Raw genomic sequence first — 16,981 nt, 5'->3', positions numbered from 1 at the left:
ACCTGTAACATGATATGTTCACAACAATAACTCATATTTATTTAATGCCTTTTGTGACAAAAAAACATCCATGGTGCTATACTGTTAAACAAAAATTGACAAATTGAAAACTTGGTTAGAATTGGTAAGTTTAAAAGGAGGTGGTGAAGCCTCAGACCGTTATTTCAGAACTTTGAGCCTGGATAGCTAAAAGAAAATGGGGGGATAAAGGGAATACATGACAGCTCAAACTTGTGGAAACTCAGAGCTCTTGGTAAGTTGTGGAGCTGGAGACAGTTATAGAAGCTTATAGTTTTCATAGGTGGCATTACTGAAGATACATGAAGCCCTCAGTACTTAAGCAAAACCAGAAATTGCTGGAGAAACTCAGCAGGTCTGGCAGCATCTCTGGATAGAAAGCAGAGTTAACTGGTGATCTTTCTGAAGGTTCTGAAGCTTCTTCAGCAATTTCTGTTTTTGCTTCAGATCTCTGGCATCTGTAATTCTGTTTTTCTTCTTGGTAATTATTACTGATTAGTGATGCAGTTAAGCATGTTGAGTTAACTTATTGCATGATTTTCGTCTGCACCATTTACTAAATATGGCTCATCTATGTCTATTTCCCATTCCCCAATTTGTCTCTTTGTTCAGCAAGATGGATCGCTGTTACATCTTCATCTGCTACTCTCTCTCTTTGTGCTTGCTCTTGATTGTGCACTGATGTGGTTTTAGGGGAAATGGTCTATGGAATTTATATGTTGTCTTGATGACAAATTCTCTCTTTTCAGTGTTGACATTTGGGTGGCTGTGCGTCTCTGATTTCTTTAGCTTTGAGTTTCTTAAAGCCTAATATTATCCTATCCACTGAGGATTTCTGTATTTTCTGACACCATTACAAGGCAAAAGGCCCAAAGTGCCACTGGGTTAGGCAGACTGCAAATGCCCAACACTTAAAAATGAAAATGTAAGGAGAGAAAGGTTGGCACTGAGGAAGGATATGCAGATGATAGTGACACAAAAATGCTGGCAGTAAATGGATAAAAAAAACAGACAAGTTGAAAAAAAATCAGATAATTTTTTGAAGTTGAATTAAAATTAAGTGTCCTACTTTGAGTAACAGAAGAATAAAAGCATAAAAACAAAAATTGAAAAGTATGGTGAAAAAAAATGAAAAAAAAATTATCTCAAACTTTAATTTTTTTAAAACTGGTTTTAGACTGAAAGAGTTACCATTCTACTTGTAAAGCCACAAATAAGGCAAAGTATGACTCATTTGTTTTATAATTCCCAACTGCACGCTCAAAGACCTGTTTACTCAATACACTTGTAGTTTCCTGGAGACTACAGGTTAAAACTTACACTCCTAGTGAAAATCACCTCCAAGCTGTCTATCCCAATGGTTTCCTGTAAAGTATATTCACTACTGTGAATTCTCTTCCATTCTCCTACTGAAGCCATTGAGATTTTACTGGAGATTGTTGCCATGGGTGTCGGTGAACTCCAATACTTCCTTCACTGACCATTATTCATTCATACACTGCAGTGAAGTCAGCAATTTAACTGATGGGGTGGGGGAAAGGCATCAAAACCTAACCTATTACTCTGTCAATATTTTGTCCAGTTATGAATATTTGCAAAAAGAATTGTTGGATTGTGACTCAATATTTCACCCCTTTAACTGCAGATACCATGAGGTTAATTGTAACAGTAACATAAAAAGGCAAAGTCACCATAATTCCAGAAGATTTCATTAAAGAGAGATGACTGGTGCCAGAAGGTCACCATACCTTCGGGAAGGGATGAAGTTAAGAAAGAAGATGGTAACCTCATCCAGTGCTGGAATTGAACCCATTCTGTTATTGTCGTTTTGCATTGCAAACCAGCCACCCAACCAACTGAGCTGAACGTCCCACCTGTACCAATACATCATTTCCATTCACAATAAGACCAAGTTGAGAATCTTCTGCAACTATTCACCATCACGGGTTGGACTCACTTTATTTTAAATTAAACCTGTCACTTGTCAGTTCTGAATCAGATAAAGAATAATAATCATTAATTTGATATGTGGAGCAAGGAAAAATACATTGCAAATGCTTTCAAAAGGATTTGCGCAATTACCTTCACATAATCTGTGGACAATAGTATCTTCAAAATATTTCAAATCTTCATAGGACGGTACCATTATCATGTGAGACGCAGAACCAGCGATCTTCCCCAGTGATTCCTTCTGTGCATCACCGATTCCTACAGTGAAGACTGTGATACCATTATTCCTCAGGGTCTGGGCAGGTACGGCTGCATCATCTGTACTCGCCCCATCTGTCAGCACGACAGCCACTTTGTTCACACCAGGTCGTGCTCCTTGTCGGATGCTCAAGACATCATCATAAATGTGAAGGAGAACACTGCCAGTGGAGGCAGTTCCACCCAGGTAAGGGGCCAAGCTAATTGCCTTCTGGAGATTTGTACCTGAATCAGAAGCATCGAGGCCAAATATTGTCCTAGGTCTGCTGCCATAAATTACAAGGCCAACTTGGGTAATGTCACGATTAATCTCAAACTGTGTGATGATGCTCTTCACATAATCTTTCACCTTATCAAAATTGTCCTTTCCAACTCCAGCAGATGCATCCAAAGCAAAGACCAGGTCTAGAGGCTGGGATAAGCATCCTGCACAGTGGAGAGAAATAAATACAGAATTAGAAATTCCTCTAAGGTATCAGTTTCCAATGATGTTCCCATTCCAAAGGGAAAAGGAAACAAGATGGAAGTGAATGCATTGGAGAGAATTCGTATAGGTTTCTACTTGTATGGATTTGGACAGCAACAACAATAGCTTTTCTACAACATCTTTCATCTGAAAAAAACCTATCTCATAGCACTTTCCACTTAGGCAGAAGGAAAGCAAACGTCAGGCCAGAAAACAGAAAGATAAGAAGATCTAACTCAAGGCTTTGACAAAATGATGGATTTCAAAAATGATTTTAAAAAAAGAGTGAGCACTTAGGGAATAAATTTCAGACAGCTTGACACTAATATCTCAAGGCTCTCACACTAAGAGTGGAAAGAAAGTAGAAAGCACAGAATGTCAGAGGAATTACAGATCCATGGCAGAGATAAAATGAGGTGAAATCTTAAAATATTTCCAAGGATAGGTATAATCGATCTAGATAGAGGTATGGGTGAGATGATAAATGTGAGAGTTTTCAACAAGTTATGGCTATGAATAGTATTGGCTAGGGAGATACACTGGAGGAGTAAAATTTGGAAATATTGATGGCATATACCAACGCTGCAGTTTTTAAATGACAGAAGTGAGGCCAATGCTGAGAAGGTGAAGGTTTCTGTCATGGCATCTGGAAATAAGCTCAGGTCAGACAGGAATCCAAGACTGCAAACTAACTGCTTCAGATGGTACCAAGGGAAAGGAGAAGAACTAGTGGCAATTAAGTGAGGTCTGAAGATGATAGATTAGATTAGACTTACAGTGTGGAAACAGGCCCTTCGGCCCAACAAGTCCACACCGACCCGCCGAAGCGCAACCCACCCATACCCTTACCTAACACTACGGGCAATTTAGCATGGCCAATTCACCTGACCCGCACATCTTTGTGACTGTGGGAGGAAACCGGAGCACCCGGAGGAAACCCACGCAGACACGGGGAGAACGTGCAAACTCCACACAGTCAGTCGCCTGAGTCGGGAATTGAACCCAGGTCTCTGGTGCTGTGAGGCAGCAGTGCTAACCACTGTGCCACCGTGTCTTTCCTTTTCCATTGCTGAACTGGAGGAAGCTGTGATTTAACCAAAGTTGGATACAGACTCAATGTTTAATCAGTTCCAAAGTGTTTGAAGGATTAAGAGATCCATTTGAGAGCTGAGTGCAGCCAATGGTTGATGTCACCAAGATTAAGAAAAGGACAGAGGTGGCAAGAGTTTGTGCACAGACATAGAAGACTCATTGTAAGTCTGGATGCTTTAAAGAGCTTTTTTTGATGAAACCCAAAGAGCTTCTGCCTATCCTGTCAAGCAGGGAGTTATGGGAGTGTAAAGAGATGCCCTTTTGTTGGATATGAATGAATAAAATGCAGGTTAAATATTTAATTTAATCATGTAAAAGCAGATTATAATGGCAAATGCAGAACAAGGAACAAACATGCACAAATACTGCTGAAGCTGAGAAGTTAGGACACACATCACACTGAAGCAGATCTTTTTATAGTGGCCTTGGTCAGGGCTATTTTGATGCTATGAGGAGGTCAAAAAGCAAACTGGAGGACTCAGGCAGCAAGTTAAGGGAATGCTGGGAGCCAATGACATGTAAAAGGGCCTCAGTGTGTAAAAAAACTGTTGGAGATGAATCGGTTTTCAACATTGGTAGTAGGGTCAAGGATGAGTTTTTTAGAAGTGTTTGGAAGGTAAGTTTAGTCCTCAGCCCAATTGTAAAAACAAATTAGTTCTTTCTTCAAGATGTTTGTAATATTATCGCTGGACTATTCGGTTTGGAGTTTGCAACAAAATCAGTGAAGTGCATTCCTGGCATTTTCCAACAATGTGGGTGAGACAAAGCATTGGATGTTTTGTCTGACAGAAAGCATATTTTGCCTGATAGAGACAAGGTGAGATACCAATCAAAAAATGTTCATTATGCAGAGTTTGAGAGATTCCTAAAGTTTTGATGAGAATTGTAATTTTGAAAATCTTCATTTTTATTTTTAAATAAATGGTGTGTTAGCCTATTTAATGTGAAATAGAAAAGAGTTATCTCTGTGGTGTTAAATAAAAGCTATGACTTGTCACGTTTCCTTTAAGTCCTGTCTTATTACCCCTGCATCTTGTATAACTCCCTGCTTGACAGGATAGGTGGAAGCCTGGCTCTTTGGGTTTCATCAAAAAAGCTCTTTATAGCACCCAGATATACAGAGGGAACTTGATTATCCGAATACCAATTATCTGAAAATCAGATTATCCGAAGGAGATCTCGAGGTCCTGATGGAAACATTACATCAAAGACATGTTTCCAACAATGTTTGTGTCTTTTGTTTACAGTGATTAAACAGACACTGTCTCCAAATGACTGTCTGCCTGCCCTCTCTCGCTCGCCCCACACTTGCCCTAGAGTTATACAAAGGGGTGTACCCTAACCTCACTCCCGTTCCCCAGATACTCTCTCCACCTTTGACCTGTACAGGGCAAAGGTAGAACCTGTAAAAAAGTTGCAGTAAAAAGTTGTGCGTGTGGCTGTGTCTACGTGTGCTTGTGGCTGTGGCTGCATGCGTGCATGTGTGTGCGTGCGCTATTTGGAGACTTAGCTCACAAAGACAACTGCAGCAGTATGGTTGTTGGTGTCCAATCCAGCTGCTCCAGAGAGGGGCGAGTGTCTACGGGGTTGGGGAGTGGATGGGGGCGGTGTTGGACAGGGTTGGGGTGGGGCTGTTGCATAAGGTCAGGAGCAGGGGCACAGTGTTGCACGGGGTTGGGGTGGGGGTACTGCAGGCAAGAGGCGATGTTGCATGGGAGCGGGGGGGGCGGGTCAGTGTTGGGGGTGGGGGCGGTGTTGCACAGGGTTGGGGGTGGAGGCGGTGTTGCACAGGGTTAGGGGCAGAGGGCAGTGTTGCACGGGGTTAGGGGCAGGGGGCAGTGTTGCACGAGGTTGGGGCGGGGGCAGTGTTGCACGGGGATAGGGGCAGGGGCAGTGTTGCACGGGGATAGGGGCAGGGGGCAGTGTTGCACGAGGTTGGGGCAGGGGGCGGTGTTGCACAGGGTTGGGGGCAGGGGGCGGTGTTGCACAGGGTTGGGGGCAGGGGGCGGTGTTGCATGGGATTGGGGAAGTGGGGTCAGTGTTGGGGGTGGGTGTCGGCGTTACATGGGGTCGGGGGTGGTGGCCTGTTTTGGACGGGATTGGAGGCGGGCAGGGGAGTGTTGCACAAGGTGGGGATCAGGGGGTGTTGGGGGCAGGGGTGGGGGCGGCAGTGTTGCACAGGGTTGAGGGCAGTGGGCCGGTGTTGGCGGCTGGGAGTGGTGTTAAACGGGGTTGGGGGCGGTGTTGGGGGCAAAGGTCATGTTGCACGGGGGCAGGGGGGCCATCTTGTGGGCGGGCTCATGCACTGTGTGCTGCTACAGTCTCCTGAAAGGGGAGCAGACTTTAAAAGCTCCAAGCCCCAGAGAAAAGGCATTTGATCAATTAACCCAATAATCGATTATCCAAACGAAATATTGCCCACCCATCAAGTTCGGATAATCGAGGTTCCCGTGTACACCGGGTCTTCTGCATCTGTGCACAAACTCTTACCTCCAATATAAGGTACTTTCACCTAATAACTTCGAGGAGCTAGGTAACTTACTATGTGTGACTGCATTTTCATACAGAGTTCATAGCACACTATATCTGTGCATCCATATTCTATAAGACCATAAAACATAGGAGTGGAAGTAAGACCATTTGGCCCATCGAGTCCACTCCGCCATTCAATCATGGCTGATGGGCATTTCAATCCACTTACCAGCGTTCTCCCCATAGCCCTTAATTCCTCGAGACAACAAGAATCTATCAATCTCTGCCTTGAAGACATTTAGTGTCCCGGCCTCCACTGCACCCTGTGGCAATGAATTCCACAAGCCCACCACTCTCTGGCTGCAGAAATGTCTCCGCATTTCTTTTCTGAATTTACCCCCTCTAATTCTAAGGCTGTGTCCACGGGTCCTAGTCTCCTCGCCTAATGGAAACAATTTCCTAGCGTCCACCCTTTCCAAGCCACGTATTATCTTGTACGTCTCTACTAAGTTTCCCCTTAATCTTCTAAACTCCAATGAATACAATCCCAGGATCCTCAGCCGTTCCTCATATGTTAGACCTACAATTCCAGGGATCATCCGTGTGAATCTCCGCTGGACACATTCCAGTGCCAGTATGTCCTTCCTGAGGTGTGGGGACCAAAACTGGACACAGTACTCTGAATGGAGCCTAACCAGAGCTTTATAAAGTCTCAGTAGCACATCTTTGCTTTTATATTCCAACTCTCTTGAGATAAGTGACAATATTGCATTCGCTTTCTTAATCACGGACTCAACCTGTATGTTTACCTTTAGAGAATCCTCGACTAGCACTCCCAGATCCCTTTGTACTTTGGCTTTACTAATTTTCTCATCATTTAGAAAGTAGTCTATGCTTTTATTCTTTTTGCCAAAGTGCAAGACCTCGCATTTACAATATCACACTGTGTTGTTATCTGAGGAAAAGGTAAAAGTGAAAAACAAGTTGTGAAAGTGTCCATGCCTTGATTATCAACGCTGCAGATTTTCTTGTTCAGTTCAGGAATCTTATTCAAGAGGCTCTGTGGATTTGAATATGTGATAGTACGCTGTGGATCTCCTGTAATTCCAACCAGTTCGGATTGACGGCTCTGGCTGCCAATGGCAAGAAGGAAGACCTTGCGTTCACTCGCATTTTTGGCTGATTCAGCAACTGAATCTTCTGCTTTCGAGTCAGTTAGCAGAACTAAAACACGGGGATGATCTTTCTGAACTTTTGCAAGTGCTGAGCTAGTTTTGAATCCAAACTGGGTAAGGTAATGCAGAGCTTTGCCAGTCTTTGTGCTGCCGCCTTTAAAACGTATTGAATCGATCATTTTAACGACATCTGATACATCACTGTGCTGACCCACTGGCAACTCCATCTGGACACCATCACTGAATTGTGCCACTCCAACACTGACTTGACCATCTACAGTCAGTACAGTTTGGAGAAATCGCTTCACAAATGATTTGTGCTGAAGAAATCCTTCTTCTGTCACTTTGGAAGAGCCATCGATAAGTAACAAAAGATCTGCATTGCAGTCCAGACCTTGCTGTGGAGCTATTAAAATAAACAAAACATTTCAAATACATTAACATGAAGTTATCATATGAACAAACCTTTAATCATTCCATTAACACCGTAGACACTTTCAGACAGTTGCAGAATGATGGCAATACAGTAATAGGTCGGGCTGGATTACCATACAGAGAGCTAGCATAGACCTGATGGATTGGAGGGCCTTCTGTATATTGCATCCATGAATTGTCCAACAACAAATTGCCATCCTTATCAGGTGGTACTCCAGAATATTATATTCTATGATGGTTTTATATGGTTAAAGTGAAATTGTCAGAATGTTGCATATGTGTCCAATTTAATCTTTCCATAACAGGACATTCTAATATTCATCAAACTCTCAGCAGTTAGAGTAGGATTGTGAAAGATTTCTTCAGGGTCCTGCATGAAAATTGCTGAGGTTAAACATCACATTATTGACTACACTGCAGTCTTATGCATTACGCTGTAATATTTAGCCTGTGTAATTGTTCAGAATATTTTGTGAATTGAAGTGTGCATTTTTTTTATTCAAAAGAATCAGTAAGGAAAGGATTGATAGCTAAATAGGCAAAACATCATAACTTTGCATTTTTTCCTAAATCCTTAATGTGATTGCTTTCAAACCAACAAAACTCCTATGACTGTTTAAAATAATGGTATCAGACCAAACGTTGAAAAGCAATCAGACAGCAGACATACAGGCATAGTGCAGTTAGATAATGGCTGATAAGCAGATAAGACAATCAGGTGCTGGTCAACCAGATGCAGTTAGTAAATCTGTATTCTCATTTATAATTGGTAAACACAAATGATAAAACATCAAGCTAGTTTGCAAAGAAGAATATCGTATTTAATAGATAAAGATCAGACCTGGCTAAGGATTTTGCTAAACTATAAAGGAAACTAGTTGGTCTAGTGACAGTCAATAGTGCACAGTCTATTACTAAACTGAAAAATACAATAGGGGCAGTTTTCTGCCATCATCCGCTGGTACTGCATGATGAAAATTCAGGTATGAACAACACTGGAATAGAAATCAGAAAATAATCACTCATGGACATTTCCTGCTGATGCTATGCTAAATCTTTTGCAGTACTAATGATAATCTCATGACCAGCTCCTCTCTATGTTAACTATAGTCGCTAATGCAGCAGCTTAGTAGAATACTGGGAATGGCGATGAGTTGTACCACTGCTCCTGATAAAAGAATCCATCTTAAATTTAGGATAATTGGGCTGGATTTTCAAAGAGTGATAATCTTACACATGTTGCCATTCTGTTCCTTTTGTTCCACATTTCTGACAAGAGATTCTGACTAGGGCTCTTTCAGAAATGTGGAGCCATACTTTCACTCTGACAGGTCCCTCACAGCATACAACAGTCAGAAAAAGTAAACTATGGCACCAGTCAAATGCTATGTTCTGAAATTTTAAGGTTCAGGAGTTTCCTCATTGTCAGTGAAACACAAAATCCTGGAACTCCTTCCCTAAAGGCATTGTGGGGCTTCCTACATCTAATGGACTGCAGTGATTCACCAAAGCAGTTCATCGCCTTCTCAGGGTCAACTAGGAATAGTCAATCAATGTTGGCCCAGTCAGCAACACCCACATCCCATGAATAAAAAAAAAGTGAATAATCTACTGAACTTTGTATTACATCTGCAATCACTTTTGCTACTAGTCAAAGACAAATATTGATTGCCAATTGCATTGCAACAATATAGGCCTTACAAGCCTGGCATCATTCCATGATTAAGAGGACAGGCACCTATCCTTCTCTGAGGTGGATATGGTGATAGCAACAAAGTCAGCAAGGTAAACCTCATGGGGCTGTTAATCAGATCCAGTCAGGAACCCCTAGCTGACAGATAAGAACAGGAGTGTCAGACATCCTAGAGAAAGCAAGGTCTGCAGATGCTGGAGATCAGAGTCGAGAGTGTGGTGCTGGAAAAGCACAGCAGGTCAGGCAGCATCCGAAGAGCAGCAGTCACCATTCCTGATGAAAGGCTCTGGCCCAAAACGTCCATTCTCCTGCTCCTTGGATGCTGCCTGACCTGCTGTCCTTTTCCAGCAACACACTATCAGACATCCAGTTCAGTCTCAGAAATGCTTAAATTCTATTGCAGTTTAATCATTCTCACTGAATACAATTACAGTAATTCCAACGTACTATTCTCAATCTATCAACTTTAGTACATAAATCTTGTCCAAAGTATAGGCTCCAGGTAGCAAACTATGTATGCAACTAACAGCATTCAGCCAGTTGTTCACACAATGATGAATTGACTGAGCATTTATGTAAAACAAATTTGTATGATGCACTAAATATCCACAATGCTGAATGAAGGACAATTTAAGCAAAAGAAAGAGCAAGTGGACTGCATGAAGACATCTATGCACATATTTAATGAAAGTATCTAAGTAATGAAAATGTCTAAGTATTTACCACAAGTAGCATCTCCTCCAAATGCTGTGGGGCACACACAGTGGTACTTTTCAAAGTCTTCAGCGATACATGTGCCTCCAAATTGACAGGGCTGTGAATCACAGGGATCTATTGAGGGTTTTAGGTAAACATTGTTAAGATCTTCACTGTTACTATCCATTACCAACAATAAACAAACATCTCTAAAAGAGCATCTTAGAAATAGTTGATACAGAGCCACAACAACTAACTGTGCAAGCTAGTAAGATTATAAGATATCACAAATAATATGTCCATAGCATTTCTTTATATCCTGCATGAATTGGTGATTACCTTTCGAAATTCTATTAATTCTACATTGGCATCTACAGTTTGGAAGTTTGCAAAAGTCACCCTCCTATTGAAGAAAAGTGGACAGGAGAGGCAAAATAGGGAACTACATGCTTATTAACCTGACATCAATAGTTGGGAAGATACTGGAATCTATTGTAAAGGATGATTTAGAGAATAATTATCTGATAGACAGAAACAATATTTTATGAACGGTAGATCATGTTTGACAAACCTAATAGAGTTGTTTTTTTTAAAAAAGGATATTACTGGAGAGCCAATAAGGGAAAGTCAGTGGATGAGGTTTATTTAGGTTTTCAAAAGGCTTTTGACAAAGTCCCATAAAGGAGTTTAGAAAACAAAATTAAAGTGCATTAGATTAGGGTTAATACACTAACATGAATTCAGAATTGGATAGAAGCAATGGGTACAAATAAATGGGGCATTCTCATGTTGTCAGGCTGTGGCTGGTTGGGTATTTCAAAGCTAAGTGACAGCTAAGTTTGTTTACAATCTATTTACTTAGGATTTAGATATAGGGACCAATTGTAGTGTTCCCAAGTTTGCAGTTGATATAAAACTCAGTGGAAATGAGAATTGTGTGGAGGATTAAAAAAGGCTTCAGGTGGATTTAATCAGGCTTATAATTGGGCAAGAGCATTGCAGGAGGAATAAAATGTGGATTAGTGTAAATCTGATGTTAACAAACTGGATGTTTAATAGCTTTCAACATGGCATGCAATCTCTCAGGAGCTTTTTAACATTTGTATGTTTGATGAAGCTAAATTGTTCCATTTGCATCCATGAAAATGGTTATTTAAATATGCTAGGAGGCTAGCTCATAACTTGCTATTTTGCAAAGTATTGTTATTTTATTTGATAACTTCACTGAAATGAAATATCCCTGATTTGGAGATGCCGGTGTTGGACTGGGGTATACAAAGTTAAAAATCATACAACACCAGGTTATAGTCCAATAAGTTTTAATTGGAAGCGCTAGCTTTTGGAGTGTTGCTCCTTCATCAGGTGGTTGTGATGAAGGAACAGCGCTCTGAAAGCTAATGCTTCCAATTAAACCTGTGTGATTTTTAACATAATTGGGGAAAATGCACAGCAAATGGAATCAGGTGTGAATTAGTGTGACATTATCTACTTTGATTGCCTTGATTCACCTCACCAAATGCATCACATACACTTCATTGAGTTGAATTCCATTTGTCATGTCTGCCTGCCAGACCAGTCCATTGATATTTTCCTACAGTCTATGGCAATCCTCCTCACTATCAGCTACACTGTCAAATATCATTTTGTCTGTAAACTTATTGATATTGGCTCTATATTTTATCCAAACTGATAATATATACCACAAAAAAATGGGGAATCTAGTACTGAATGCTGCAAAACTGCAGGAAACACCCTTCTAGTTACAAAAACACCCATCAACAATCATTATTTCCTCCACTCATACCATTTATACTGGCTTTTGATCTTTCTGATTGTAAATTCTGTGCCTTTGTGTTTCCCTTCACTTCACCTGTACATGGAGCACTGCTCCAAAAGCCTTTGATCTCAAATAGATCGTTTGGACTATAACCTGGTGCCATGTGACTTCTGACTTTGTCCACCCCAGTCCAACACTGGCACCTCCACATCATTATTTCCTGCCACTGAGCTAACTTTGTATCCAGCTTCTTATACTACCCTGGATCCCTTGGGCTTTTTTAAAAAAAATCAATCTGCCTTGTGGGACCATGCTGAATAATCTATTATGTCAATAATGATCACTTAATCAGTCTACGTAGAAAATGAGTTCTTTTCTGAGCTTCTTCTCAAATTGCATTTTAAGACTGCATTTTTAATATTAATTAGTTGCTTAAAAAGCCACACCATTTACAAACAGGCATATTTTAAAATGGAATAACAACCTGGACCTTAGAAAAACAGCTGCTTGTTGGCAATGCCACAGGTGATTTAATAGTAATTTATATAAATACTTATCAGAATCATCAGTTAATATCACAATTACATCAATAAAAGGGAACTGCTTAAAATGAACAACAAAATGAGCTCTATAACCAGAATAACGTTGGGATTTTGTATTTCAGCAACACATACCTGGGCAAGTTGTTCTGTAGCATCGAGCAAGATGTGTTTTATAAACTCTCTTCCAACTGAAAAGAAATATGATTTCTGGAAGTAATTAATTTATTTTCATGCACAGAACATATGATATTATGAAATAATATCTAATCTTATATCTTTATAAATAATATCCTTATATTACAAATACAAGTGTACAAAAAACTTTTCTGATTCAGTATGTGGATGTACCAACTAGAGAAGATGCAAAACTTGACCTACTCTTGGGAAATAAGGGAGGGCAGGTGACTCAAGTGTCAGTGGGGGGAGCACTTTGGGGCTAGCGACCATAATTCTATTAGTTTTAAAATAGAAATGGAAAAGGATAGACCACAGCTAACATTTGAAGTTCTAAATTGGAGGAATGCTAATTTTGACAGTATTAAGCAAGAAATCTCAAAAGCTGATTGGGTGCAGATGTTTGTGGGTAAAGGACAGCTGGAAAAGGGGAAGCCTTCAAAAATGAGATAACGAGAGTACAGAGTCAGTATATTTCTGTTCGGGTGAAAGTAAAGGCCAGTAGGTATAGGGAATGCTGGATGACGAGAGAAATTGAGGTTTTGGTTAAGAAAAAGAAGAAAGCATATGTCAAGTATAGACAGGAGAGATCGAGTGAATCCTTAGAAGAGTATAAAGCAGTAGGAGTATCCTTCAGAGGGAAATCAGGAGGGCAAAAAGGGAACATGAGATAGTGTTGACAAATTAGGTTAAGGAGAATCCAAAGGGTTTTTACAAATATGTTAAGGACAAAAGGGTAACTAGGGAGACAATAGGGCCCCTGAAAGATCAGTAAGGCAGCCTTTGTGCAGAGCCACAGGAGATGGGGGAGATACTAAACGAGTATTTTGCATTAGTGTTTATTGTGGAGAAGGATATGGAAGATATAGAATGTAGGGAAATAGATGGTGACATCTTGAAAAATGTCCATATTACAAAAGAGGGAGTGCTGGATGTCTTGAAATGCATAAAGGTGGATAAATCCCCAGGGCCTGATCTGGTGTACCCTAGAACTCTGTGGGAAGCTAGGGCAGTGATTGCTGGGCCCCTTGCTGAGATGTTTGTTTCATCAATAGTCACAGGTGAGGTGCCAGAAGACTGGGGGTTGGACTGTTTAAGAAAGATGGTAAGGACAAGCCAGGGAACTACAGACTGGTGAGCCTGACATCAGTGGTGGGCAAGTTGTTGGAGGGAATCCTGAGGGCCAGGACTTACATGCATTTAGAAAGGCAAGGACTGATTAGGGATAGTCAATGTAGCTTTATGCATGGGAAATCATGTCTCACAAACTTGATTGAGTTTTTTGAAGAAGTAACAAAGAAGATTGAGGAGGGCAGAGTGGTGGACGAGATCTATATGTACTTCAAGTTTCGACAAGGTTCCCCATGGGAGATTGGTTAGCAAGATTAGATCTCATGAAAAACAGGGAGAACTAGCCATTTGGATACAGAACTGGCTCAAAGGTAGAAGACAGAGGGTGGTGGTAGATGGTTGTTTTTCAGACTGGAGGCCTATGGCCAGTGGAGTGCCACAAGAATCGGTACTGGGTCCACTACTTTTTGTCATTTATATAAATGATTTGGATATGAACTTGGGAGGTATAGTTAGTAAGTTTGCAGATGACACCAAAATTGGAGGTGTGGTGGACAGCGAAGAAGGTTACTTCAGATTACATCGGATCTTGATCAGATGTGCCACTGGGGCTAAGGAATGATAGATGGAGTTTAATTTAGATAAATGTGAGGTGCTGCATTTTGGGGAAGCAAATCTTAGCAGGACTTCGACACTTAATGGTAAGGTCCTAGGGAGCGTTGCTGAACAAAGAGAACTTGGAGTCCAGGTTCATATTTCCTTGAAAGTGGAGTCATGGGTAGATAGGATGATGAAGGCGGCGTTTGGTATGCTTTCCTTTATTGGTCAGAGCATTGAATACAGGAGTTGGGCGGTCATGTTGCAGCTGTACAGGGTGTTAGTTAGGCCACTTTTGGAATATTGCATGCAATTTTGGTCTCCTTCCTATCAGAAGGTTGTTATGAAACTTGAAAGGGTTCAGAAAAGATTTACAAGAATGCTGACAAGGTTGGAGGATTTGAGCTATAGGGAGGGGCTGAACAGACTGGGGCTGTTTTCCCTGGAATGTTGAAGGCTGAGGGGTGACCTTATAGAGATTTATAAAATCATGAGGGGCATGGATAGAATAAATAAATGAAGACTTTTTCTTGGGGTGGGGGAGTCCAGAATTAGAGGGCATAGGTTTAGGGCAAGAGGAGTAGAATATAAAAAGGAACATAAGGAGCAATTTTTTCACGCAGAGGGTGGTGTGTGCATAGAATAAGCTGCCAGAGGAAGTGGTGAAGGCTAGTACAATTGCAACATTTAAAAAGGCTTCTGGATGGGTATATGAATAGGAAGGGTTTAGAGGGATATGAGCCAAGTACTGGCAAATGGGACTTGGGATATCTGATCAGCATAGACGAGTTGGACCGAAGGGTCTGTTTCCATGCTGTACATCTCTCTGACTCTATGTAGTAAAAATTAGTTCACCTACTTGATCGTTTACCAAATCCTTTCATGTTGCAGCCTAAAATATTTTATCCTTGTGTTATTCAACAATGTCAGAATGCAGTGCTATCCTGAGAATGGATTAAGATAGGCCAAATAGCCTTCTTTCTCCATAGATACCTGGTGGGCTTTTTTTAATTGGCCTTCAGTGTGAGATCTTTTCAAATTCCTTTTGAAAATGCATGTACATTGGATGAGCTATTTGAACTTGAACAATAAGTGATCTGGACTTTGCAGTAGTAATGATGGCAAAATGTTCGGTGCTTGCTTTAATTACGTCTCTCAAACTAACAGTAATTTCTGGAATCTGCAGAAGATAAATGGAAATCTGAAAAAGGCTGCCAATGATTCTATGCTTCTCCGTAGGGTACACTGTGAAAGATCCACACATTACAAACAAATTGAAATCATTAAACGTATGTGAACATGCATTTTGACACCATCAGATTTATTGCAAAATCTGTTGAAGAAGTTAAACATTGTTGGACAAGGTGCAACTTGCTTTTTGACTGTGTTCTTAGTTCATAATTTTTACTGAATAGCCTCACCAGCACTAAAATAATCTTATATTTATGGAATGCCAAATTTCTTCATTATGTTAAAACAACTGCAAATAATTCTAAAACAATACGTTTTTATATAATTTATGATATTTTAGCTTCAAACTTGAACCCGTGTATATGATCCAAAATTTATTTTCTTTTGTATGAAATTATATTAGAAGCTGTGAATAAATCAGTGCTTTTAACATCCTGGTTTTCCATCTTTAAGAATGCTGGATTGCAATGGCTACTTAGCTACTTAAGTACCAATGGTACCATCGTTGCTAGATGCCAGGAGATCCATTTGACTTAACACCAAAGTCAAACTAACATTGGAAAGGAGAATCCCATACAACAAACAGCTAAATCCTAAGAGTTTCCTTCTTTGAGGTCAGTTCTTTGCTGCTGACTGCTAAATTCAGGTCAGAGTGTCACTTCTTCAGAAACATTTCCTATTATATTGAGAAACAGATCTTGCCTTTAAGCAGTCAATGCTAGCTGTCATAATTATCCCACTCTCTTCTAAGTATTCAGTAACTTTATCTCGAATTATTGGATCTAAGAGTTCATCTGCAGCTTAGACTAGCAAGTTAGTCAATAGCTAGTTTACTCTGTTGTCCTTTCATGTTACATTGTTGATTCTCTAAGTCCTGTTCGTGTTTGCCTATCTAATTCTGGTTAGAGCCTCTTCAACTCCTCTCCCATGCACCTAACTATTTAGCATGTCTGCCACAAAGATCATCTCAACTTCTGTAAACCAATTTATTTCCTGTAGGTCTCTCTAACAAATGTTCCATGCTCCTCTCACACAGTTCAGGCTTGACAATGATGATTATTACTGGCCATTTCTTGAACTAAGATTAATCTCAGCCTTCAGATCACACTGCAAGCTTCAAAACATTACAAATTATATTTTCTTGTCATTCTTTCTTGACAGTAAAATGTTACCTACCTGTAATAAGGACACGTTGTTGAAAAAGGCCCACCATATCCTTTTGATCCCTTCCAACACATGAAATTTCCTTTAAATTCCTTCACTGTTTCTAGTGACTTACGATGACAGAAGTGGGATTCCAGTTTACATGCTGAAAGCAACCATGTGGCAATGTTTTAATTGTATTTATGCAAGTTAGTGAGTTTTGAGAAGATT

The 16,981-nt window shown here is 40.5% G+C and overlaps 1 protein-coding gene across 4 annotated transcripts in view; it reads right to left on the bottom strand.

The window, feature by feature from the left end:
- Positions 1 to 16,981, bottom strand: part of vwa2 (von Willebrand factor A domain containing 2) — a 71,576-nt gene that overhangs the window by 14,270 nt on the left and 40,325 nt on the right. For all 4 annotated transcript variants that reach the window (XM_060842120.1, XM_060842121.1, XM_060842122.1 and 1 more), the window contains 5 exons: positions 16,784 to 16,916; positions 12,707 to 12,762; positions 10,283 to 10,390; positions 7,259 to 7,837; positions 2,101 to 2,652 (listed from right to left, as the gene is read on the bottom strand). In XM_060842120.1, coding sequence (XP_060698103.1) covers positions 2,101 to 2,652; positions 7,259 to 7,837; positions 10,283 to 10,390; positions 12,707 to 12,762; positions 16,784 to 16,916 — 1,428 coding nt within the window. The remainder of the gene's footprint in view (positions 1 to 2,100; positions 2,653 to 7,258; positions 7,838 to 10,282; positions 10,391 to 12,706; positions 12,763 to 16,783; positions 16,917 to 16,981) is intronic.

Source organism: Hemiscyllium ocellatum, chromosome 22 (genome assembly GCF_020745735.1).
Source record: "Hemiscyllium ocellatum isolate sHemOce1 chromosome 22, sHemOce1.pat.X.cur, whole genome shotgun sequence".
NCBI lineage: Eukaryota > Metazoa > Chordata > Chondrichthyes > Orectolobiformes > Hemiscylliidae > Hemiscyllium > Hemiscyllium ocellatum.
The sequence above is the reverse complement of the archived record's forward strand: the minus strand, read 5'-3'. Positions and strand labels throughout refer to the sequence as shown.